A 27,245-nucleotide genomic window follows, 5' to 3' on the forward strand; every position below is an offset into this window, starting at 1 on the left:
GCAGCAGCACAGCTGCAGCTGCGCCACTGTAGTGTAGACACTTACTACAGTGGCAGAAGAGGTTGTCCTGTCACTGTAATTAATCTGCAAAAAGAAAAGGAGGACTTGTGGCAGCTTAGAGACTAACAAATTTATTTGAGCATAAGCTTTCGTGAGCTACAGCTCACTTCATTGGATGCATGCAGTGGGGAGATTTATATACACAGAGAACATGAAACAATGGGTGTCACCATACACACTGTAACGAGAGTGATCAGGTAAGGTGAGCTATTACCAGCAGGAGAGCGGGGGGGAAAAACCTTTTGTAGTGATAATCAAGGTGGGCCATTTCCAGCAGTTGACAAGAATGTTTGAGGAACAGCTGGGGGGGGTGGGGAAGTACATTGGCCAAACTGGACAGTCTCTACGTAAAAGCATAAATGGACACAAATCAGACGTCAAGAATTATAACATTCAAAAACCAAAAAGAGAACACTTCAATCTCTTTGGTCACTCGATTACAGACCTAAAAGTGGCAATTCTTCAAAAACAGACTCCAACGAGAGACTGCTGAATTGGAATTAATTTGCAAACTGGATACAATTAACTTAGGCTTGAATAAAGACTGGGAGTGGATGGGTCATTACACAAAGTAAAACTATTTCCCCATGTTTATTTCCCCCCACACTGTTCCTCACACGTTCTTGTCAACTGCTGGAAATGGCCCACCTTGATTATCACTACAAAAGGTTGCCCTTCCCTCCCTCCCCCCACTCTCCTGCTGGTAATAGTTCACCTTATCTGATCACTCTGGTTACAGTGTGTATGGTAACACCCATTGTTTCATGTTCTCTGTGTATATAAATCTCCCCACTGTATTTTCCACTGCATGCATCCGATGAAGTGAGCTGTAGCTCACAAAAGTTTATGCTCAAATAAATTTGTTAGTCTCTAAGCTGCCACAAGTCCTCCTTTTCTTTTTGCAGATACAGACTAACACGGCTGCTACTCTGAAACCTGTAATAAATCTACCTCTCCGAGAGGCAGTAGTTAGATCAATGGAAGAATTTTTCCTCAACCTAGCAATGTCCACACCGGGGCTTAGGTCAGCTTAACTATGTCTCTCATGGGTGTGAATTTCACATGAGCGACATAGCTAGGTTGATCTGAGATTTAGGTGTCATGCAGGCCTTTGTGTGTGGCAAACATGCCCACCTAAGTAACTGACTGCCAGGGGAAGTATGGGGGTTCCCTCCCCTGCCCCCTGACTGTCTGTGGGATAAGTGATCCCTGCTGCGTCCAAAGGGATGGGAGCTCCTACTGCAACACCTGCAGGGGAAAGGGGCCCCTGGCCCTGCCACCATCACTCCAAATGGAGGGTTGGGCTGGGAGGACAGAACCACAGGAGGCTGCATGTCATTATTATGCATGTCATTGTGGCCCTCGGGCCCCAGATTGTCTTAATCTGTCCCCGTTCTCCTATGTAGCTAGGAGGCAGGAGTGGCTGGCTGTGCAGGGATGGAGAGCTAGAGGTACATGATCATTCCTCCTATAGCTCTTTCTGGCCTAGGAGTAGGGGCTGAATTATTATTTCACACTTTAAGTGATATGCCCTTCTCTAGCTGCCAGGACAGCCTGTTTCAAATGCACTAAATTCTCTTAAAAATAAACAAATAATAGTACTCATTTCTGTTTAAGTGTTCGACAAAGCCACATGTCTCCTTGAAATTATGCCTTCTGGATTCAAGATAACCTACAGGTATGGTGACAGTTCGCTGCCCTCTCTGTATGACCCTAAAGGAGCTTTGGGTTGGAGAGAAACCTAAGCCCATACGCTCTACTCTGCTAATAATAACAGCCTCGACTGGCCGCTTGACCTCTTCTCCCACAAGAATCTTCACACTTTTTTCCTTGCCTCCCTTTACACATGGAGTACACACAGCACCTGGGTAAATATAGCATTTATCTGTCTCTTCAATTAGATGAGAATCCTGTGCACATCATTGCTATGTAGTAGTGTTGCAAATACAGTTGTTGCTTCAACCTTCTAAATGTGTCCAATTTCCATTCTGTGACAAAAGCTTTTGTTTCCTTTAATGGTAATGAAACGCTAAGAAAAGCAACTCGCCACAATTTTATTTTCAGCACATGTTCTACTTTTGCAGGCCACTTACAAGCCATTGCTGAAGCAGGTGGTAGAGGAGATATTCAATTCTGATCGACCTGACCCTGTTGATATTGAGCACCTATCTGCAGGTCTCACTGATCTCCTGAAAACTGGATTCAGCATGTTCATGAAGGTAAAGCAACCATCCCGAGTTCATATATAAAATCTGCATCTGTCCATAGTTTAACATCTCAGCCACTGCTATTATATACGGTCGTGTATCACTTCCACTAGCTGCCCAGGAAGTGGTACACAACTGTATTTGCCTTTGTCATTGTAATAACTGGATGAGATTAATGCTCAAGAAAATGAAGACCTAATTATTCCAGTAATACATATACATATGTATGTACATAGGTGTATATATCTATATGAAGCGATATAAATGTGGGTCTATATTATTACACATATGTATTTATTTCAGTTTTTAAAAACTATGTTAGAAAAGCAGCTCCTGAATTATGAACTCCGTGTATGTATCTTGACCAAGCCATAACAACTCAGTTTTGAAGGGTGTAGCCTTTTGCCTTTTCCCTTGTCTGTTACTTCCATGTTGGGCTGAAATTCAAAGGCTGGTGGCAAAAGAATAACAAGAGAGGGCCATTGACATTAAGTGCTCTCCTATCAAAATGGAATAACTCTAAACAATAGACGGGCTCCCAACCCAGAGAACTAGGTTAGCTGTGGACAGGTCGTCTTGGCAACAAAGTCAGCAAGCAGGAGGCTGTGATCACCGGGAGAAGCTGAGGAGGATGTCACCTGCCAAAGAGGGCAAAAAGTTATAAAAAGGGCAAGAGCTGCTCTTCTGGGGGCCATTTTTTTCCAGCTCAAGATGAGGGAGGGTTAACCCAATCTGCAGAAGCCTGGGTGAGGCAGGGGACCCTGCCTACCTTCCTAAACGCAGATGGTCTCCAAGGACTCCCAAAGGAAGGGGGCGCTAGTGAGGGGCATTGCGGGTAGGGAGGTTGTGTTCTGTATGATCTGTACTCTTTCTTAGGTATCTATGATTAAGTACAAGAGAGCGGTGGTGTTAGAATCTGCGCAAAGTGCCTCTATGTGTGTGTGTGTGTGTGTGTGTTACATGCTTCACTACTGCAATGTGCTTCCTATGAGAGTTATATGGTAAACCAGAAGGCTCACATCTTGGGGGTAGTCCTGGGAGAGGGTGTGTTTAAGCAATCCAGGAGGCTGAAGGGTCAGCACTGAGCCCAGGAGCTAGGCAGCTGGACAGGGAGTTCCAGCTGTCAGGAGGGAGTGTTAGACACAGGGTCTGCAATCCAATAGTGTGCCTAGGGACCGCAGAGACTGGGGCAGTGTCTGGACTCCATTCAGGCTCCAAGAGTCTTAAACCATCCAGTGATCTAGAGCAGGGGTGGGCAAACTTTTTGGCCCGAGGGCCACATCTGGGTATGGAAATTGTATGGAGGGTCATGAATGCTCATGAAATCGGGTTGGGGTGCAGGAGGGGGTGAGGGCTCCAGCTGGGGGTGAGGGTTCTGGGGTGGGGCCAGAAATGAGGAGTTCAGGGTGTGGGAGGGGGCTCCGGGCTGGGTCAGGGCGTTGGGGCATGGGAGGGGGTCAGAGGTGCAGGCTCCAGGAGGCGCTTACCTCAAATAGTTCCTGGAAGCAGCAGCATGTCCCCCCTCCAGCTCCTATGTGGAAGTGTGGCCAGGTGGCTCTGTGCGCTGCCCCGTCCGCAGGCACCGCCCCTGCAGCTCCCATTAGCCGCAGTTCCTGGCCAATGGGAGCTGCCGGGGTGGCGCTTGGGGCAGGGACAGTGCGCAGAGCCCCCTGTCTGTTCCTAAACGTAGGAGCTGGAGGGGGGACATGCTGCTGCTTCCGGGAGCCTTGGCGTGCACACACAGAGTGGCCTCCAACCCCAATCCCTGTCTGGAGCGCAGGAGCAGGACAAGCCCCAGACCCACTCCCAGCAGGAGCTCAAGGGCCAGTTTAAACCGGCTGGAGGGCCAGATGTGGCCCCCGGGCCGTAGTTTGCCCATCCCTGATCTAGAGGCTTGGATTCCCCTCTCAGCCATCTGATGGATGGTTAGCAGGGGGTGCCTGACCAGATCTGTGACAGGAGGATGAGCATGGGTATTATTATGCTGGAAGGTATTAATGGGTTCCATCAACCAGTTGTTTGATCGATACACAGTTGCAGAAGTGCTTAATCTGTGGCTCTGCTAACCAAATGCCAGAGCTCCGTGTGTTTCCATTTTTCCCTCATTCAGTTTTCCAGTGTTCCCCAAAATCAAAAGATTCGGCCCTGCCTAGAACATCCCCTGAAATTTTGGAATTGATTGGATGTGGCATTCAAAAGTTATTGTGTTAAATACAGACAAATAGAAATGTCAGAGTTGAGTGTAAGACCTCAGAAGCTCTGCCAAAAATGCTTTGTACTTGTTATCAGTTTATAAGAGGATTTTTGTTGTGTTAGTTTAGAGTAAATTATTATCAGCCACAAAGTGTAATGTGCCTTTATTTTTTTGCCCTATTTTCATGTCTCTGCCCCACAATTGGATCTACATTTACAAAAGAGCCAGCAGCCCATTTAGGTGCCTAAATGAAGTGGCCAGATTTTCAAAAGTGCTTAGCACCCAGCAGCTTCCACTGTACTCAGATCCCTGATAGAAATCTCACATTGGTACCTTCTTTGTATTTTGTCAAATCTGTAGTGAAAGTGTTCTTAAAATGACCATGTTCTGGGTCATCATCTGAGACTCCTATAACATGAAATATACGGCAGAACGTGGATAAAACAGAACAGGAGACATACAATTCTCCCCAAGGAGTTCAGTCACAAATCTAATTAACGCATTATTTTTTGAACGAGCATCATCAGCATGGAAGCATGTCCTCTGGAATGGTGGCTGAAGCATGAAGGGGCATACGAATGTTTAGCATATCTGGCACGTAAATACCTTGCAACACCAGCTACAAAAGTGCCATGCGAATGCCTGTTTTCACTTTCAAGTGACATTGTAAATAAGAAGCAGGCAGCATTATCTCCCTTAAATGTAAACAAACTTGTTTGTCTTGGCGATTGGCTGAACAAGAAGTAGGACTGAGTGGACTTATAGGCTCTAAAGTTTTATATTGTTTTGTTTTTGAGTGCAGTTATGAAACAAAGAATCTACATTTGTAAGTTACACTTTCACGATAAAGAGATTGCACTATAGTACTTGTATGAGGTGAACTGAAAAATACTATTTCTTTTATTTATCATTTTTACAGTGCAAATATTTGTAATAAAAATAATAATATAAAGTGAGCACTGTATACTTTGTATTTTGTGTTGTAATAGAAATCAATATATTTGAAAATGTAGAAAAACATCCAAAAATATTTAATAAATTTAAATTGGTATTCTATTGTTTAACAGTGCAATTAATCATGATTAATTTTTTTAATCACGATTCATTTTTTTGAGTTTATCATGTGAGTTAACTTTAATTAATCAGCAGCCCTAGTATAAAGATACACTGTCAGGGTTGGCAGCCCTAAAAACTGACCCACAGTTCTTTGCCTCTGGAAGATCTTTCCACACCTGTGTGATGTCTGAAAAACAATCCGTGCTGTAATTCCAAGAAAGAAAGAAAGAAAGAAAGAGAACAGACATTCCACTATCAAAGTGTATAAACGAGCTGGTGCACACATGATGTTTGAAATGACTGGTTTTATTTACTGGAAATTTCCCTGTAATTCACACCTGCATTTATTTGATTTTATTTGCTTGGGTTTTGTTTTGTTTTGTTTTTTGAAGCAGGAACAATCATTAGTTTTTCTAAAAACATACGTGTGGTCTCCAGAAAGTATAACATTCAGATAGAGCCATTTTCAACATTGACCAGTTGTTAGGTCTACCCAATTGTTGTTGTTATTACACTAGCACCTATATGCCATCTAAGTCGGGGTCCCATGGTGCTAGGTGCTGTACAGTCATATACCAAAATCGGTCTCTTCTCCAGAGAGTGGATGATCTCAGACCACACTCCTGCAGCTGGACTTGTGCAGGCAAACCCTGAAGCAGAGAGCCCCATTGCTCCATACTGACATAAATGGTGAATTCCCATGGATTGCTTAAGGCAAGATGTAACTTGTTGAGGGGGCACTAACTAATGGGATTAGGGAGGGAAAAGAGTGGGGGGTGGGGAAAAGGAGTGAGTGAAATCCTTGAGAAACAGCAGGAAAGGGAGGGAGTTATGGGCACAGCCAGTGACTGAGCTGTAAGTTGACATCTCCTGAAATATGTTTTTTCTGAAAAATGTGAGACACTAAAAGAGATTTGTAATCATACATGTGTTCACTCTCTCCGTAGCTGTCATGAATCATTCTCTGTTGTTCTGCCAAGGGTCTCTTCTGTCGGTTGCTCTGGACATTTTTCATCTGTCTGCTCAACGTTTTAAGAACCAGTACCCAGCCACCAGTTAGTCTTTCAAAATGCATTGTATCAACAAAGCTCTCTTGGTGCCAGAATCACCCATGTCAGTAGGGCAAGCAGTTGCTTTGACTCCAAGATATTATTGGTAGTTACACAACACCAAGATATGCCTGGCATTTTACAGGCAAATAAGACGGTGTAATCAATATGGTCCCCAGCATGACTCACTGAGTGCTGTTACAGTTCAGCATTTATGGTATCACACTTTCTCCCATGATAACAAATTATGATGTCGCAAACACTTTACTGAGACATCACTGAATGAAGCAAGTGAATTATAAGGGAGAGAGCTTTTTATGTGCACCCAGATATGGGGGCCGGCTATGATGAGTAAGGAAATATTTCTATACATGTTTCAGAGTAGCAGCCGTGTTAGTCTGTATTCGCAAAAAGAAAAGGAGTACTAGTGGCACCTTAGAGATTAACCAATTTATATGAGCATGAGCTTTCGTGCTTATGCTGAAATAAATTCGTTAGTCTCTAAGGTGCCACTAGTACTCCTTTTCTTTTTACTTCTATACATGTTAGTTAGACTGGATTTTGTTTTGTTTTGTTTTGCAGCTCACGAAAGCTTATGCTCAGACAAATTGGTTAGTCTCTAAGGGTATGTCTACACTACGAAATTAGGTCGAATTTATAGAAGTCGGTTTTTTAGAAATCGGTTTTATATATTCGAGTGTGTGTGTCCCCACAGAAAATGCTCTAAGTGCATTAAGTGCATTAACTCGGCGGAGTGCTTCCACAGTACCAAGGCAAGCGTCGACTTCCGGAGTGTTGCACTGTGGGTAGCTATCCCACAGTTCCCGCAGTCTCCGCTGCCCATTGGAATTCTGGGTTGAGATCCCAATGCCTGATGGGGCTAACATTGTTGCGGGTGGTTCTGGGTACATATCGTTAGGCCCCCGTTCCCTCCTTCCCTCCGTGAGAGCAGCAGCAGACAATCTTTTCGCGCCTTTTTCTTGAGTTACCTGTGCAGACGCCATACCACGGCAAGCATGGAGCCCGCTCAGGTAACCGTCACCGTATGTCTCCTGGGTGCTGGCAGACGTGGTACTGCATTGCTACACAGCAGCAGCAACCCCTTGCCTTGTGGCAGTAGACGGTACCGTAGGACTGGTAGCCATCATCATCATGTCCGAGGTGCTCCTGGTCGCCTCTGTGAGGTCGATCAGGAGCGCCTGGGCAGACATGGGCGCAGGGACTAAATTTGGAGTGACTTGATCAGGTCATTCTCTTTAGTCCTGCAGTCAGTCCTATTGAACCATCTTATGGTGAGCAGGCAGGCGATACGGATTGCTAGCAGTCCTATTGTACCATCTTCTGCCGGGCAGGCAAGAGATGAGGATGGCTAGCAGTCCTATTGTACCATCTTCTGCCGAGCAGCCATGAGATGTGGATGGCATGCAGTCCTTCTGCACCATCTTCTGCCAGCCAAAGATGTAAAAGATAGATGGAGTGGATCAAAACAAGAAATAGACCAGATTTGTTTTGTACTCATTTGCTCCCCCTGCCCCCCGTCTAGGGGACACATTCCTCTAGGTCACATTGCAGTCACTCACAGAGAAGGTGCAGCAAGGTGAATCTAGCCATGTATCAATCAGAGGCCAGACCAACCTGCTTGTTCCAATAAGAACAATTACTTAGGTGCACCATTTCTTATTGGAACCCTCCGTGAAGCCCTGCCTGAAATACTGCTTGATGTAAAGCCACCCCCTTTGTTGATTTTAACTCCCTGTAAGCCAACCCTGTAAGCCATGTTGTCAGTCGCCCCTCCCTCCGTCAGAGCAACGGCAGACAATCGTTCCGCGACTTTTTTCTGTGTGGACGCCATACCAAGACAAGCATGGAGGCCGCTCAGCTCACTTTGGCAATTAGGAGCACATTAAACACCACACGCATTATCCAGCAGTATATGCAGCACCAGAACCTGGCAGAGCGATACCGGGCGAGGAGGTGACATCAGCGCGGTCACGTGAGTGATCAGGACATGGACACAGATTTCTCTGAAAGCGTGGGCCCAGCCAATGCATGCATCATGGTGCTAATGGGGCAGGTTCATGCGGTGGAACGCCGATTCTGGGCTCGGGAAACAAGCACAGACTGGTGGGACCGCATAGTGTTGCAGGTCTGGGACGATTCCCAGTGGCTGCGAAACTTTCGCATGCGTAAGGGCACTTTCATGGAACTTTGTGACTTGCTTTCCCCTGCCCTGAAGCGCATGAATACCAAGATGAGAGCAGCCCTCACAGTTGAGAAGCGAGTGGCGATAGCCCTGTGGAAGCTTGCAACGCCAGACAGCTACCGGTCAGTTGGGAATCAATTTGGAGTGGGCAAATCTACTGTGAGGGCTGCTGTGATGCAAGTAGCCCACGCAATCAAAGATCTGCTGATATCAAGGGTAGTGACCCTGGGAAATGTGCAGGTCATAGTGGATGGCTTTGCTGCAATGGGATTCCCTAACTGTGGTGGGGCCATAGACGGAACCCACATCCCTATCTTGGCACCGGAGCACCAAGCCGGCGAGTACATAAACCACAAGGGGTACTTTTCAATAGTGCTGCGAGCTCTGGTGGATCACAAGGGACGTTTCATCAACATCAACGTGGGATGGCCGGGAAAGGTACATGATGCTCGCATCTTCAGGAACTCTGGTCTGTTTCAAAAGCTGCAGGAAAGGACTTTATTCCCAGACCAGAAAATAAGTGTTGGGGATGTTGAAATGCCTATAATTATCCTTGGGGACCCAGCCTACCCCTTAATGCCATGGCTCATGAAGCCGTACACAGGCAGCCTGGACAGTAGTCAGGAGCTGTTCAACTACAGGCTGAGCAAGTGCAGAATGGGGGTAGAATGTGCATTTGGACGTTTAAAGGCACGCTGGCGCAGTTTACTGACTCGCTTAGACCTCAGTGAAACCAATATTCCCACTGTTATTACTGCTTGCTGTGCGCTCCACAATATCTGTGAGAGTAAGGGGGAGACGTTTATGGCGGGGTGGGAGGTTGAGGCAAATCACCTGACTGCTGGTTACGCGCAGCCAGACACCAGGGCAGTTAGAAGAGCACAGGAGGGTGCGGTACGCATCAGAGAAGCTTTGAAAACCAGTTTCATGACTGGACAGGCTACGGTGTGACAGTTCTGTTTGTTTCTCCTTGATGAAACCCCCAGCCCCTTGGTTCACTCTACTTCCCTGTAAGCTAACCACCCTTTCCTCTTCCCTTCGATCACTGCTTGCGGAGGCAATAAAGTCATTGTTGCTTCACATTCATGCATTCTTTATTCATTCGTCACACAAATAGGGGGATGACTACCAAGGTAGCCCAGGAGGGGTGGTGAAGGAGGGAAGGAAAATGCCACACAGCACTTTAAAAGTTTACAACTTTAAAATTTATTGAATGCCAGCCTTCTGTTTTTTGGGCAATCCTCTGTGGTGGAGTGGCTGGTTGGCCGGAGGCTCCCACACCGCATTCTTGGGCGTCTGGATGTGGAGGCTATGGAACTTGGGGAGGAGGGTGGTTGGTTACACAGGGGCTGTAGCGGCAGTCTGTGCTCCAGCTGCCTTTGCTGCAGCTCAGCCATACACTGGAGCATATTGGTTTGATCCTCCAGCAGCCTCAGCATTGAATCCTGCCTCCTCTCATCACGCTGCCGCCACATTTGAGCGTCAGCCCTGTCTTCAGCCCGCCATTTACTCTCTTCAGCCCACCACCTCTCCTCCCGGTCATTTTGTGGTTTCCTGCACTCTGACATTATTTGCCTCCACGCATTCGTCTGTGCTCTGTCAGTGTGGGAGGACAGCATGAGCTCAGAGAACATTTCATCACGAGTGCGTTTTTTTTTCTTTCTAATCTTCACTAGCCTCTGGGAAGGAGAAGATCCTGTGATCATTGAAACACATGCAGCTGGTGGAGAAAAAAAAAAGGGACAGCGGTATTTTAAAAGACACATTTTATAAAACAATGGCTACACTCTTTCAGGGTAAACCTTGCTGTTAACATTACATACATAGCACATGTGCTTTCATTACAAGGTCGCATTTTGCCTCCCCCCACCGCGTGGCTACCCCCTTAACCCACCCCCCTCCCCGTGGCTAACAGCAGGGAACATTTCTGTTCAGCCACAAGCAAACAGCCCAGCAGGAAAGGGCACCTCTGAGTGTCCCCTGAAGAAAAGCACCCTATTTCAACCAGGTGACCATGAATGATATCTCACTCTCCTGAGGATAACACAGAGAGATAAAGAACGGATGTTGTTTGAATGCCAGCAAACATACACTGCAATGCTTTGTTGTACGATTCCCGAGTACATGCTACTGGCCTGGAGTGGTAAAGTGTCCTACCATGGAGGACGCAATAAGGCTGCCCTCCCCAGAAACCTTTTGCAAAGGCTTTGGGAGTACATCCAGGAGAGCCGCGAATGCCAGGGCAAATTAATCCTTTCACATGCTTGCTTTTAAACAATGTATAGTATTTTAAAAGGTACACTCACTGGAGGTCCCTTCTCTGCCTGCTGGGTCCAGGAGGTAGCCTTGGGTGGGTTCGGGGGGTACTGGCTCCAGGTCCAGGATGAGAAACAGTTCCTGGCTGTCAGGAAAACCGTTTTCTCCGCTTGCTTGCTGTGAGCTATCTACAACCTCATCATCATCATCATCTTCTTCGTCCCCAAAACCTGCTTCCATGGTGCCTCCATCTCCATTGAAGGAGTCAAACGACACGGCTGGGGTAGTGGTGGCTGAACCCCCTAAAATGGCATGCAGCTCATCATAGAAGCAGCATGTTTGGGGCTCTGACCCGGAGCGGCTGTTCGCCTCTCTGGTTTTCTGGTAGGCTTGCCTCAGCTCCTTAAGTTTCACGCGGCACTGCTTCGGGTCCCTGTTATGGCCTCTGTCCTTCATGCCCTGAGAGATTTTGACAAAGGTTTTGGCATTTCGAAAACTGGAACGGAGTTCTGATAGCACGGATTCCTCTCCCCATACAGCGATCAGATCCCATGCCTCCTGTTCAGTCCATGCTGGAGCTCTTTTGCGATTCTGGGACTCCATCATGGTCACCTCTGCTGATGAGCGCTGCATGGTCACCTGCAGCTTGCCACGCAGGCCAAACAGGAAATGAGATTCAAAAGTTCGCGGTTATTTTCCTGTCTACCTGGCCAGTGCATCTGAGTTGAGAGTGCTGTCCAGAGTGGTCACAATGGAGCACTCTGAGATAGCTCCCGGAGGCCAATACCATCAAATTGTGTCCACAGTACCCCAAATTCGACCCGGCAAGGCCGATTTAAGTGCTAATTCACTTGTCAGGGTGGAGTAAGGAAATCGATTTTAAGAGCCCTTTAAGTCGAAAAAAAGGGCTTCATCGTGTGGACGGGTACAGGTTTACATCGATTTAACGCTGCTAAATTCGACCTAAAGTCCTAGTGTAGACCAGGGCTAAGGTGCCACTAGTACTCCTTTTCTTTTTATTTCTATACATGTTAGTTAGACTGGATTTTGTTAAAATTATGTTTTTCTAAAATTTACTTGACTGTGTCATGGTTCTTAAAAAGTTCCCGTAGATGAATAAACTAAATTACCTATCAGCATACCATTGGTCAATATAATTACCAGGCTAACCCTCCAGTCTTCTGATTGCACTCCTGTCAAACAGAAGGGCGCCACTTTCACAAAGTGTGGAAAAAGAAGAAAGAGGCAAGGATATGTGAAAAGAAGATCTTGCCACTTTTCTCTGTCTTCTCTCACTTTTATCTCCTTTCTTCGATTTCTGTCTCCTCTGCTTTTCTTTTTCTACCTTGCTATATTTGAGTCATTCTAGGCTTTTAAATTTTCTTTTTATGGTCTTTCAGCAACATACACTTACCACCTTAAATGCCTCTAACTCTGCTAGTAATATAAAGCAAATATAAATGTATAACAGATGTGCAGGTATGAATATTTCATGGACACAAAACTGTCATCACATCCCTCACATTTTCTCCTTTGCGTGTTGTTTAGACCTGTGGCTGGTTGGCAGGGTGCTGCATTACAATGTGAGAGATTCTGAGCCAGCCAGTGATCTGTATTCATCACATAGGAGATGTTTCACAGATTTCCCCCTTTTTGCATGACTATCACGTTCCGTGATTATTTCACAAGCAGCCTTAAATTTGTTGTCCCTTAAATGTGTGACAACTCAAACAAATCAAACAAGTGAAGTTTGATCATTAAAGTTAAATTTGGTGAGTTGTTATGTGTTAAGAGTCCAGCCAAAAGCAGCCTCTCCTAGCCCATGTCCAGTAGAGTACATCACCCTCCTGGACTATACAGCCACGCTCGAAGGGACTAGTTCTTCATTCAGTTCACGTCTTCCTAGGACAATTACTTTCCATAGAGGAATCTGTGACCTTGCTTTCTCAATTGCGTCTTTTAGGAACATAACATCTGGGGACATGCCAAGCATGCTGGATGACTCAACAGTAGTCAGTCAGGGAAGGATCCAACCACATATTACCATGCTCAGTGTATCCCCTTGCCTGGCTGAATGATATTTGTTCAGCCAGAGAAGATTAAAGATGCCACTCACCCAATACTTGTGTCTCTGGCTGACATGTCTGTTCTGGAGCTCAGCCAAGGAGACAGGGAAGGGCTCCTTTGTGTCCAAGATTCTTCCTTTTCTAGTGGTACTCCAAACCAAATGGTGATTTAAAGAGGACCCATTTCATTTATATCAATTGCTTTATACAACAGTGCTTGGCCACCTCCCTATTTCATTCATGGGCAGGAGAGATTCCCCTAATAAATGGATGCTGTCTTTATTCTAATTGTACTCCCAAGGCCTGGAACTTGGGAATATCTTCCCAGAGAACTTTGCAAGTGGGTTACTCCTATGGGCTGTGTGGCTCCAGTAAGGTGGTTAAAGACTGGTATGAGGGAGTGTGAGGTGGAAAAAGCTCAATTCCATACATTCTCTGAACTGCCAAACCACTCCACAACTTCCTACAGAGGAGCTTTTCCCTTTTAGCCATTCAGGGTGGGCTTTTCTCTCCATTGCATTGACAATCCCACATCACTGTCTGCCTCTGCTCTTGTTCTGCCCAGAAGGCTACAGATAGTCTTTTCAGAATTGAGCTCCTCCTGCATCTTTTTTTCCTATTAGGGATATTCAGAAATGTTTTCCCTCCCTCCATCTCATGATCCACAGCTTTCAAGGGGAGGTCCTATCCCTAGTGCCCAGCCCAGTTACTCAGCTGGGTGTTGAGCATCTTTTTGGGAAAAGGAGGGAGAGGCTTTTTCCTAGACCAGTGGCTAGAGTAGCCTCCATGGCGTTAGAGGCCCCCTGTCTGAATGGTCATGGGGAATGTCTGGGGGATCTGTGCTGTGATGTATCCTCCAGCCCATCCCTGCCCCCTCTGTGGACAGCTGCACACAGGGATCCCCTTTGGAATTGGGCTCACAAATCCCATCTCTCACATACCCAGCAGAACCGTACCAGTTCGGCTACAGGAGGTACCTCCACACTACAGAGAAGGGCAGGGATTTGCCCCTTTGTATAGATGCCTGAGTGAGCTTTTATGATTTAGCTCTAAAACTTACCTCTGTGCTGCACTGAAAGAAAAGCCTTATATCCCAAGGCTATTAGATAGAATAACAGGTTTGTTTTGCGACAGAGGCCTGCCCTATACCACTACAGTCACCTTTTCTGCATTTATATTTCTTGGCGTTAAATTATTGCCTCTGAGAGTTGCTTTTTTTCAGCAATCTTTTTTGATTCAAAGAACTTTGTATCCTGCCAGAGCATGAGGTCTGTTCTCATTTGAATAGTAATGGTGTGTTGTGTAAAACTATTTAATTTATTAATGATATTTTCTTACCTTGGTATGTTGTTTGGTATAGTAGCTGCTGTTTATGGGTAGATATGTAATCAGGGTCAATAACTTCAGTTTAATCAGTTCTCAATGGCACTTCAATTGTGCTAATTCTGTATGAGGAACCATGTCATTGGACACAATAAAATGGCTCTTGGCTTACACATATCCCAAAATATCTCTTAGTGGGCCTGCCTCATATGTTTTATACCAACAGAAAATGGGCATGCATGATAACTGTGAGCCTTCTGTTTTTCCTGACCAGAGGCTCAGCTATTCAGATATCCAGATCCCAAATTAACTCTTCCATCATGCTAGCTGATGCATAATTATCAGTGCAAGCCAAGGTATTGGGCCAGATCCTCAGCTGAAGTTCATTGGAGTCAATGGAGCTGCACTGATTCACACTGGTTGACTATCTGATGACTAATACTGTATAGCTCAGTTAAGAAGAAAAAATAACAAATTATTAGAAATGCTTATATAGAGAGGTGGGTAAAATGTTTATAATTAAAATTCATTTAATGGAAAATCACCTGATAGATGGATGTTTTGCAAAGCTGATAAGTGATTTTACTTAGTCTTAAATTTTCGGACAAAATTCAATGCAAACTTTTTTTAAAATTTTCAGGTGATTATGACACATTTCCATTTTACTTTTTCCAATTTTGATCTGGGTTGGTTGGTTGTGATGGTCACAGAAGTGATCTATTAGGTCTAGTTTCCTGGTTGCCTGAGCTGTGACCCTTCTGGGTTAGACGAGTCATTTTAACTGATTTTTCTCAGAGGAAATGTCTGCATTTTTGTGACCTCTAAATTAGTAAAAACAAACCTGTCAGCTGAGCCACTTCCTGCTGCAGTTGGGAACCTACTTTGCCTCCCCATTTCATGTGGTCCGTACAGTGTTGTCGAGGGGCATTGGCCCTGCCTGATGATCCCCAAAACACACCAAAGGGAAAGCACTCCAACCACTAAAGTCCCTAGGAGAAAATACCAGGACTGGCAATTGTAGGGACAAAGGTCCTCATGACCAGCTAGGTTCAGATAAGTATCCAAACTCCAAGATTCCTCCTTCACTAGATTTATTTGATAGCTTGGCTATGTTGATGTAGTTTTACAATGTGTTTTTATATGTAGTCTGGCTATATTGAAGCTGATTCACTCTGCATCTTTATCTGTGGTTTGGTTACATTAATGCTGGGATTTTCATGTTTATTTTATTCTCCTTGTAGTTATAGTATATTAGTCTTAGGAGTATTGGGTACACTATAGAATCCTGGTAGCACATAGGCTGGCTTCTCTGCTGCCATGCTATATCAATAATGCCAGTAACCATAACCATCATGCTTGCAGTATCAATCTCTCTTTTCATACTTTGTCTGCCCAAACTTGTGGTGTAAAGTTATATGTCTGGTCCATGGTGTCTGCAAGACATGGGCTGGGTGTGCGTTCCTGCGCTACTTCTGGAGGTGGAGCCAAAGAAAAGGTGTCCCTGGCCACTTCTGTCACCATCTCACCAAATATGCGTCTCGGCATGTGCCTCTGAATGGAGACTTTCTGTGCGGTACCTTGTCTTCTCCTGTCTTCTCTCCACCAACCTAAATTACCAAAGATGGTTGCTATGGTAATTTCTAATGATTTTTAGACTGGGGCAAAATTTCTAAATCAAGATGTTTTGAAGTGATAGGTGATTTGCAAAACATTTAGGGGTCACTAACAATTCATATTAAAAATGAGATTTTGAGGACTTGAAAACCTTGTGAAACAAACTGGTGAAAAGTGTGTGCTATTTTGGAATAGGAAAAAAAATCTCCAATTTTAACTAGGCATTGTTTGAAGAAGCATGACAGAATGTGTGTTGCTTTTTGTTACAGTTCACTTTTATTCTTCTTCTGTAACACAGAGTTGAGTTGTGTTTAGCCACATGGAGCTAGCCCCTTCAAAAGAGAGAGCCTTGGGGGGTTGTATTATCAAATGGAAATATGTTGGCAGAAACCCACATTCTTAACACAGCCAAATATTTTGTACCCAAAGTATTGTCCTCCTCCAAAACACTTGTGCATAGCATAATAAAATTACAGGTTCCAAACCCTTTTCATGGCAACTTTAATTTAATTTAGAGCTTGCATGCCTAATAGTTGGTATTTTTTAATATGCATTTCTGGAATTTGTGGTTTGAATTTCAGTTTTCTGAAAAATAATACATTTTATATATGAACCATGTGTTTGGATAGAGGCTTATTTTGACTGATGGAAATGATTTGTCAAATATTTTCTCCCTTTCTGTACCCATGAAAGGTTACGTTAGGTAACCTTATAATAAGTTTCCAGATTTATACGTACATGTTTACGATGAGTTTCTTAGTCACTTGGTAAAGTTCTTGAGGACATTCTGAGGTGAATATCTAAGTTTAAATTCTTCAAATCTAACTCTTTGATCACTACCTTTGTTCTGGGTGGCAGCTAAAATAACATTAGGAAGTGGGAAGCAACCACATAAAGTTTATTCACAGCTAGCCTCTGGACTGACATCTTAAAGCTAATAGTTCTTATACTGCATAAGAGTACCCTAGCCCAAGCACTTTGGCCAACATTCATGTTTACCATCTTTGTGAACAATTGCTCATCTTTGTGAACAGAACCCCCTGCCCCAAGTCCCCTCCCAGAGCCCACACCCACACCACCTCCCACACCCCAAGCTCCAGCCCTGAGCCCTCTCCAACACCCAAACTCCCTCCCTCCATTGATAACTCTTTAGTTAACCAGAATTTTTGACTAACTAGCACCCCTGTTCCCCTAATATGCTGGATAACAAAAGCTTTTCCTGTATATGGTAATATATGTAAACACATTTGATTCATTAAAAAATCATTGGCCTGATTCTCAGGTCTGCTGAGCACACACAACTCCCTTTGACCTCAGTGGGACATGTGAATATGCCACACCTGAATATCATTCCAGTGATTTTTAACCTGCCAGCATCTCTTTAATTTTCTATCCAACTTCCATAGAAACCAGCATTTTAAAAAATCATTTCTGAGTTTCCTCCTAGTCCTTCAATATTCTGTCTTGACCAGTTGTCAAGGTTCCTTCCCCACTCTGAACTCTAGGGTACAGATGTGGGGACCTGCATGAAAACCTCCTAAGCTTACTTTTACCAGCTTAGGTTAAAACTTCCCCAAGGTACAAACTATTTTACCCTTGGACTTCCACTGCCACCACCAAACTTTATCTGGGTTCCTGAAAAAACATAGTTTGGAAATGTCTTTCCCCCCAGAATTCTCCCAAACCTTGCACCCCACTTCCTGGGGAAGGTTTGGTAAAAATCCTCACCAATTTGCATAGGTGACCACAGACCCAAACCCTTGGATCTTAGAACAATGAAAAAGCATTCAGTTTCCTTACAAGAAGACTTTTAATAGAAGTAAAAAAGAACCATCTCTGTAAAATCAGGATGGTAAATACCTTACAGGGTAATTAGATTCAAAACAGAGAATCCCTTTAGGCAAAACCTTAAGTTACAAAAAAGACACACAGACAGGAATATTCATTCTATTCAGCACAGCTATTTTCTCAGCCATTTAAAGGGATCATAATCTAACACATACCTAGCTAGATTACTTACTAAGTTCTAAGACTCCATTCCTGTTCTGTCCCTGGCAAAAGCATCATACAGACAGACACAGACCCTTTGTTTTTCTCCCTCCTCCCAGCTTTTGAAAGTATCTTGTCTCCTCATTGGTCATTTTGGTCAGGTGCCAGCGAGGTTACCTTTAGCTTCTTAACCCTTTACAGGTGAGAGGATTTTTCCTCTGGCCAGGAGGGATTTTAAAGCGGTTTACCCTTCCCTTTATATTTATGACACGCCCCCCAAATCTCAGCTAGGGTGAAACGCTGGCTGGGATTTCTTCCTGGAGCTCTAGGAAAAAACAGAGTTAATAAGACACATGCATCTCTAAATATACTACCAAGTACATAAAGACTAACAATATTTTCCACATCTCAAGGACGATTTTAACCAGTTGATTCTGGGAAACTTTCATGGGAGAGTGCATCAGCCACTTTGTTAGAAGTTCCTGAGATGTGTTGGATGTCGAAATCAAAATCTTGGAGAGCTAAACTCCACCGAATAAGTTTTTTGTTATTTCCCATGGCGGTATGAAGCCACTGTAGTGCAGCATGGTCGGTCTGCAGGTGGAAACGCCGTCCCCAAACATATGGGCGTAGCTTTTCCAGAACGTAGACAATGGCGTAACATTCTTTTTCACTGACTGACCAGTTGCTTTCCCTCTCAGACAGTTTTTTGCTGAGAAACACTACAGGGTGGAATTCTTGATCCGGTCCTTCCTGCATTAAAACTGCCACCACACCACACTCGGACGCATCTGTGGTTATTAGGAACGGTTTGTCAAAGTCTGGGGCCCTTAGTACAGGGTCAGACATGAGTGTCGCTTTAAACTGGTTAAAGGCCTTCTGACACTCTTCGGTCCACTGAACGGCATTTGGCTGTTTCTTTTTGGTTAGGTCTGTCAGTGGGGTGGCGATTTGGCTGTATTGTGGTACAAATCGTCTGTAATAACCGGCCAAGCCTAAGAAGGATTAAACCTGTTTCTTTGACTTTGGGACAGGCCACTTTTGGATAGCATCCACTTTGGCCTGTAGGGGGCTGATAGTTCCTTGACCCACCTGGTGTCCAAGGTAAGTCACTCTGTTTAGGCTTATTTGACACTTCTTAGCCTTAACAGTTAGTCCTCCCTTATGCCTCCCTTATGCACTCAAGGACTTTTTGTAGATGTTCCAGGTGGTCTGCCCAAGAATCTGAAAATGTGGCCACATCATCAAGGTAGGCGACTGCATATTCTCCTAATCCCATTAGGAGACCATCTACAAGTCTTTGGAAGGTGGCGGGTGCATTTCGCAGCCCGAAAGGGAGTACATTAAATTCATACAGCCCGATGTGTGTGGTGAAGGCTGACCTTTCCTTGGCGGATTCATCTAGCGGTACCTGCCAGTACCCCTTGGTTAAGTCCAAGGTAGAGATGAACTGGGCCCATCCCAGTTTCTCTAATAGTTCATCTGTGCGTGGCATTGGATAGTTATCTGGGCGAGTTACAGCATTTAGCTTACGGTAGTCCACGCAAAAATGTATCTCCCCATCTGGTTTGGGAACTAGAACCACTGGAGATGCCCATGCACTTCCAGAGGGATGGATTACACCCATCTGTAACATATCCTGGATCTCCTGTTCTATAGCAGTTTTAGCTTGAGGAGACACCCGGTAAGGTTGGACTTTAATTGGGTGAGCATTACCTGTGTCAATGGAGTGGTATGCCCGTTCAGTCAGTCCTGGGGTGGCTGAGAACGTCGGCGCGTAGTTGGTGCACAGCTCCTTAATCTGCTGTCACTGCATACGCCCAAGGGTCATGGAGAGGTTCACCTCTTCCACACCACCAGCACTTTTCCCTTCGTAGTAGACACCTTCGGGCCACTCAGAGTCGTCTCCTCCCTAGGCTGTAAACTGACAAACCTTTAATTCTCTGGAATAAAAGGGCTTTAGAGAATTAATATGGTACACCTTAGGCTTTTGGTTGGAGGTGGGGAATGCTATGAGATAATTAACAGCTCCCAGGCGCTCCTGGACCGTGAATGGCCCTTCCGACGATGCTTCCATTTTATGGGCCTGGAGCACCTTTAAGACCATGACCTGGTCCCCTACTTTGAAGGAACGCTCTCTGGCATGTTTCTCATACCAGGCTTTTTGCTCTTTTTGAGCATCCTGTAAGTTTTCTTTAGCAAGGGCTAAAGAGGTTCGGAGGGTGTTTTGTAGGTTGGTTACAAAGTCCAGAATGTTAGTTCCTGGAGAAGGTGTAAACCCCTCCCATTGCTGCTTCACCAACTGTAATGGCCCCTTAATCTCACGGCCATATACAAGTTCAAATGGTGAAAACCCTAAACTGGGATGTGGTACAGCTCTGTAGGCAAAGAGCACCTGCTGCAACACTAGGTCCCAATCTTTGGAGTGCTCATTTACGAATTTACGTATCATGGCCCCCAAAGTTCCATTAAACTTCTCCACCATGCCATTTGTTTGATGGTGGTAAGGAGTGTCAACCAAGTGATTTACCCCATGAGCTTCCCAAAGGCTTTCCATAGTTCCTGCCAGGAAATTAGTCCCTGCATCTGTGAGGATGTCGGAGGGCCAACCTATCCAGGCAAAAATGTCTGCTAGTGCCTGGCACACACTTTTAGCCCTGGTGTTGCTTAGAGCTACTGCTTCCGGCTATCGGGTGGCAAAATCCATGAAAGTCAGTATGTACTGCTTTCCTCTGGGTGTCTTTTTTGGAAAAGGACCCAGAATATCCACAGCTACTTGCTGAAATGGAACTTCAATGATGGGGAGTGGCTGGAGAGGGGCTTTGACCTGGTCTTGGGGTTTTCCCACTCTTTGGCATACTTCACAAGACTGGACATAGGTAGAAACATCCTTGCCCATTCCCTTCCAGTGGAATGACCCCCCCAAACGGTCTTTGGTCCTGTTCCCCCCAGCATGGCCATTAGGATGATCGTGGGCTAAGCTCAAGAGCTTGGCCCGGTATTTAGTTGGAACTACCAACTGTCTCTGAGGATGCCAGTCTTCCTGGTGTCCACCAGAAAGAGTTTCCTTGTATAAAAGTCCTTTTTCTACAACAAACCTGGATTGATTAGAAGAGCAGAGAGGCGGTGGGTTGCTCCGTGCCGCCGTCCAAGCTCTCTGGAGGCTTTCATCTGCTTCCTGTTCGGTCTGGAACTGTTCCCTTGATGCTGGAGACATCAGTTCCTCATTGGACTGTAGACCTATGCTTAGTCCCTCTGGAAGCGATGTAGGGGATGGGGCTGTTTCCGTTGACTGTGAACCGCTCTCCGCTGGGACACTATGTTGGGGTTCAGGCTCCAGCTGAGCTTCTTGTGTAGGGTTATGGGCTGCTGCCGGTTCAGGTTCGGTGGGGCCCTCTGGTGTTGAGGTTGCAAGTACTGGATTCAGTGCTGGCAATGGGTCTGGTGCTGGTTGTTCCGCTGGTTCCGGTTCTGGGACTGGTTCCATCTGGGTCTCTGGGACTGGATCCACTACTGCTGTTGCAGACATTGGCCTGGGGTCCAGGTCCATCACCTCTGACCGGGTCCTGATAGAAGTTTCCGGAACAGAGCTAGGCGTCATGGCTTGTTTAGCCTGGCTGCGAGTGACCATTCCCACCCTCTTGGCCCGCTTCACATGATTGGCCAAGTCTTTCCCCAACAGCATGGGGATGGGATAATCATCATAGACTGCAAAAGTCCATGTTCCTGACCAGCCCTGGTACTGGACAGGCAACTTGGCTGTAGGAAAATTGAAAGAGTTGGACTTGAAGGGTTGACTCATCACTTGGATCTCTGGGTTGATTAAATTGGGGTCCACTAAGGAAGCATGGATAGCTGACACTTGTGCTCTGGTGTCCCTCCACGCGGTGACCTTCTTCCCGCCCACACTCACAGTTTCCCTCCACCCCAAGGGTATCTGGGAGGTATCTGGGCCTGCGGATCTCCGGTGCAATGAACTGTAATCTGTTAGGGTTCTTGGGGCAGTTGGCCTTTACATGCCCCAGCTCGTTACATTTAAAACATCATCCAGCTGATGGGTCACTGGGGCGAGGCTTCTGGAGAACGGGGTGGTGGGACGATAAGGTGTCTGGAGGGTTCTTTGGGAGGTAGGTGGGGCCTTGGGCGGCCCCCGGTAATAGGGTGTGGTCTGGGGTTGTCTGTTCTGGTCTCCGCTCTCAACTTTACAGGTGAGAGGATTTTTCCTCTGGCCAGGAGGGATTTTAAAGGGGTTTACCCTTCCCTTTATATTTATGACACCAGTCATAAATAGTCATTGCATTATGTTATTAATCGTATGCCCCGCATGGCTTTGTAGTCAAGAGCACTTGTGTTTCAGAATAAATTGAAGCAATGTGAATAATGCTTTCTGTTGTTTTATAGGTGAGTCGTCCTCACCCCAGTGATCATCCTCTCCTGATCTTATATATGGTTGGTGGAGTGACAGTCTCTGAGGTCAGAATGGTGAGAGACCTCATATCAGCACACAAACCCGGTATCCAGGTACGAAACCTTAAGTACTGTGATTTCTGTCTGAGCCAGGACAAATTAAGAGTAACAAAGAAAATGCTTTTTATAGTGCTGAATACTGCCCAGGTACTGAACACATACCATAACAAATAAATAAGGCTAATAACGGTGTCAGGTCTCCGTTGTGGAACATCTGCAGGCAAGCAGCTTTCAGATGCAAGTTATTTAAAGTTTGTTGTGTGCAATAGATTCAGTGAGACCCAGATCATTCCATAGGACCTCAGAATTTGCACATGCAGTTTTCTGTGAATGAGCATTTACTTGGGAATCTGCATACACAAATTGAACTGCAAGCAGCGATTCCACCAAGCGGAGCAGTAATGACTCTTTCCAAAATGTTCAGTTCTCCTCAGCCAGAAAGAAAATGGCTCGGATTAGGGGCCTCAGAGGTGGAAAGGGATGGTGTTAGAGACTTATGTGTCAATGTCACAGGGTGATGCTGGCCCTTTAAGAGGGAAAAGGCCCGTGCACCTGTGACTGCTCAGCTGTCTCCTAACTGGGCTTAAAAGAGGGCACCTGGGCCACATGGGAGAGAGACCTAGTGAGGCAGAGCTGCCTGAGAGAGGCAGACGAGAGCTGCCTGAGGAGGAAAGGAGAGTTCCTGGCAGCAGCGAGCTGTTACAGAGAGCCATGAGGTAGAGCAAAAGGTTGTTGGTGAGGACTGGCCAAAGCTGGGGAACCCCTGATGAGTTAGAGGAGAGCTTGTGCAGAAGCCCCTAGGAAGAAGGGAAGGTTAGGGGAAAGTAAGCCCAAAAGGAGTGTTGATCCTGGAGTGTGGATCCCTGGAGTAGGGGCAGGACTCACAGGCAGGTTCTGGCTGAATGGAACACTGTGGGAAGTCCTCTTATAGTGAGCCTGGGAAGGTCCTAGCTGCTTTGTTTGGACCTCAGATCCCAGGATGTTTTCTGTAAGAGTTTGTTCCAACCTCCTAGGTTAAAATGTCCACCCTCCCACCTGCAGTTCAGTGTCCTGTGCTCAAGTTGACAAACCTGGCTGCCATCCTATCCCTCAGAGTAAAAGACCCCCGTCTCAAAGAGTTTACAGATGAATAAACAAGACAAAGACTATAAGCAACCACACAGGCAACTTGTCAAATAGTACTTATGTTCCCTCCAGGTTTGTCTCTCCAAATCAACTTCCTCCCATCTTTTGTCCACATGCCCCTGGCACCAAGGTGCCATTCATTGACCCTGCCCACCCTCCAAAAGAACTTTGGACTCAGTCAGTTAAGGGGAAGGGAAGATTGTTGGCAAGCATCTGAAGGTCTGCTGCTCCTGGACACACTGTCTGCCTCTGAGAGGCGGGGTAGCTCTGTGTGGTGGGGTTTCCGAGGAGAGGGGACAAAAAGTCCATCTGACTGGTCCCTGCCCCTTTCATTCTCTGGCAGGCTCCTGGCTGCATTCACTGTCATTCCAGTGGAGTGGGGAGGGCAGGGGTTACTTCTGGCAGGGTCTAAGATACAGATAATTGTTAATTTGGAGGAAGGTGTATGGGAGCAGCTGGATTTCTCCTGGGTGGAGCAGGCACAGAGGGTGATCCTTATAGCTGCAAAAGAGAAGCAAAGAAACACTCCATAACCAGCTGCCTGTGTCATTAAACAAGTCTTGTTCCAACAGCTGAATGTAAACTCTCTTGTTTTAATTCCTGCAGAATACAGCTCTGACTAATGAAAAGTCTGTAGCAAAATGGAGCCAACCAAGGCAGAGCAGCCTCTGATTGATAGCATGTTTTCCACAGTTTAACAGTATCTTTGAGTTGAGAACTCAATATTTTTATAAGATTAAAAGCCCTTTCCAAGAGCACTTTTTCATCTGATAATATGTTTCTCTCCAATTAGCTTCTCACTTGTCTCCTTAACACAGTGAGTCAAATTCTTTGCTATCCAGAACGGGGACCGAATTGTGATGTACTGATGGACAAGTTAATCCAGACTCTAAATGTTTTAATATAGCTTGAAAGATAAGCACAGAGTTAATGAGGGAGATGGTGTAAAACTATGCAAGAATTCTTTTGCCTAACTTTCTAAAAGGGATTGAGGTTTGACAGTGGTGACATGGAATCTGGTGCTGTTTTGCTTTTGTTGACCCTGGTGGCAGGTCACCCTTTGAGGCAGATTCCCAAAGAATTTAGAGTTGATGCAGCTTTTACTGCCCCTTGCCTTTGTGTAAAATTGTTACATTAGGGGCTAATGGGCTTTAGAGGAGAGTCCTGAGGGGGGTAAAAGGAAGAAAAGAAATGGTTGTTTGAGTCTTGCATATAAAAGTGTCTGAGTTAGTTGGATTTACCTGGATTTCAGCTGTGAATATGCACCACCTGTTTGGGATTATTCTCTTTTCAAAGAGCCAGGCATTCATCTACCACAAGCCAGTGTTTAACAGAGCTGTTTTTGTGATGTTCAGGCGATCAGTTTCAGACATCAGGGCAAGATGAAAACATTGGCCTCCCTGTTCCATTCCACTTAAACAAAACACTGACATTTGCACTAATTATTGGCACTTCTTTTAAATTGGAGTTGTGCTGTGGATGTGAAAGTAAAGAATTTTATAAAACAACAACAGACAACCTGTCAGCAGATCGGTTTCCCCACCAATTGCTCCAACAGTTGTTTGGAGTTTAGGCAAATGAGAATTGAGTCTGGAGATTGGAAACATATGTTTTTATCCACATACGCAAATATATATTTTAGTGTAGATATGGGGACATTTGGTTCATCTCTTCTCATTGTGAGACACAAAAGAGAACAGTGTGTTTCAGGCATCATTTGTTTTCAGATGAAGCTGAATAGCCCTGCCTACTGCTTCCTCACAGATACCACCCCATAGGTGTAATGAATTGGTACCTCTGAGGCATCTAAATTGGGAAGTGGCAGAAACAACTGAACTAACGAGAGGAGAATGACTTTAAAAAAAAATAAGAAACTAAAGAGGAGGAAAGAGGAAAAAGTGGATGTTTTAATCCCTTCCCTGTGTCACATCACTAACTACCCACAAATGTTTGAACACGTACCAGTACTGGTACATGTTCGCATGCACACAGACTCCAGAGATCTGATCTACAGCAGAACATGGTGACATGTGACAATCCCTGTGTCCTGCACCTTGTTTACTGTATGCCAATGAAACAATGACACAGATGAGAACAGAAATATAAAGAATTGCCCAGTTTATAGAAACTCAGTTCCAATGATTTACTTCTGCTGGCCCAGATTATTTCTGTGAGGTCTCAAACACGCCTTACATGAAATGCTGTAAAACAGCATGGTTATTTATGAAGTGCAGTTATCACCCCTGGCAACCATGATTATCATTTGGGTGTGACTGGTTTGTGTTCTTTAGCCGATCTGAAATATTGGGTGAAATCCTGGCCCCACTGAAGTCAAAGGAGGTTTTGCGCAGGGGATTTCACCCAGTGTTGTACTGCATTTTCATTAGTATTGCTGCTTGCATCATATTGTCTGAGCAATGTAGTCTGAAATGTCACAGCATGTGCATTCAGCCTCCTTGCAAGCCAGATATCTGGTGATGTCCAAGATTACCAGCTACCATCTCATGGGATGTTTGCATTGTGGGATGATTAATTTCCCAAATTAATTAGTTTCTGTTTCACAATTCTCTTCATTTTTTACACAAACCTTCTCCTCTCCTTCTCTTAGTTTACCCTGGTGCTACTCATTACATTGTAGTGGATCATGGAGTGACCCTCTGGCCACTTTATGGTGGCTGTCATGACAAAATGTAGCCCTCAATTAAAGTGCCACAGACAAGGACACAAATGTTAAGATGTGTGAGGATCTGCAAAGGAAATTTATCCTCCTAAAGAGACTTTCTTGGACATTTATTTTATGGGCAATTGTACAAAAGACTGGATCATCTGCTTTCCATAGAAACAGAGGGCCATATGCTCTCCTCCATCCACATCTGAAACCACTATTGATATCCATGTGCCTGGAGGGAGACAGCAAGACTGTGTCTTAATGTCAGAATAAGTTACAATCATCGCTCTCATTTGTTTGTGTGGACTCATTTTATCAATTGCACATCTATCCTTCTAGTTCTAGTAGTGATATTACTATGAAGATGAAATTGCTTTTATCTGAGAGTGGTGGTGGTTTGGTCTGTATATTCATAGACAAAAAACATTAGTAATATGTCACCTCATATTTCTTAGAATTAAGCTGAGTACACAGGAAGAGGAGTGCACAGACTGTACTGTACTCTGATTCCTCCACAACATAACTAGGAAAGTGGCAGCCTTTGGCACCAGCAAATTACAGAGACGGCCTTAAGCAATGGGAAATAGAAGAGATAATCAGTGTCATTTTGCTGCAGTTTGTGTGGGAGAGCACAGGAGGTTGTTAGCACAAAAGAAAGTGTAGTAATTTAAGTCCAGATTCTTTTCATTATTTAAAGCGAGGATGAAAGAAAGGAAAAGAATGTGGAGCAGGCATAAGTGTAGTACTGCTGAGATCTGGGGCATTTGGTATTTAATATCTTTCTTTTAAAATCCCCTGCAATGTTTGAATATTCAGATAACGACACATTCATGCGTGTTGCTTTTTACCTCAGATGAAGTGTGTGCACAATTTGATCAATTACTAAAAGAAGATAGGTACACGCACACTCCATGTTGCTGGCATTTAAATTACAGTTGCCATAATTTATGCCTCCTCATTTTGGATTT

At 45.0% G+C, this 27,245-nt stretch overlaps 1 protein-coding gene across 2 annotated transcripts in view; it reads left to right on the forward strand.

Moving 5' to 3' along the window:
• The window catches only part of SCFD2 (sec1 family domain containing 2), a 310,407-nt gene that overhangs the window by 280,055 nt on the left and 3,107 nt on the right, over window positions 1-27,245 (forward strand). Inside the window, exons 7-8 of one of the 2 annotated variants that reach the window (XM_027833249.3) lie at window positions 2,145-2,279; window positions 22,419-22,538. In XM_027833249.3, the coding sequence (XP_027689050.2) occupies window positions 2,145-2,279; window positions 22,419-22,538 (255 nt within the window). Of the gene's footprint in view, window positions 1-1,677; window positions 2,111-2,144; window positions 2,280-22,418; window positions 22,539-27,245 lie in introns of those variants that run through there. The other variant, XM_037897787.2, reaches the window with a different exon arrangement.

This window comes from Chelonia mydas, chromosome 4 (genome assembly GCF_015237465.2).
Source record: "Chelonia mydas isolate rCheMyd1 chromosome 4, rCheMyd1.pri.v2, whole genome shotgun sequence".
Taxonomy (NCBI): Eukaryota; Metazoa; Chordata; order Testudines; family Cheloniidae; genus Chelonia; species Chelonia mydas.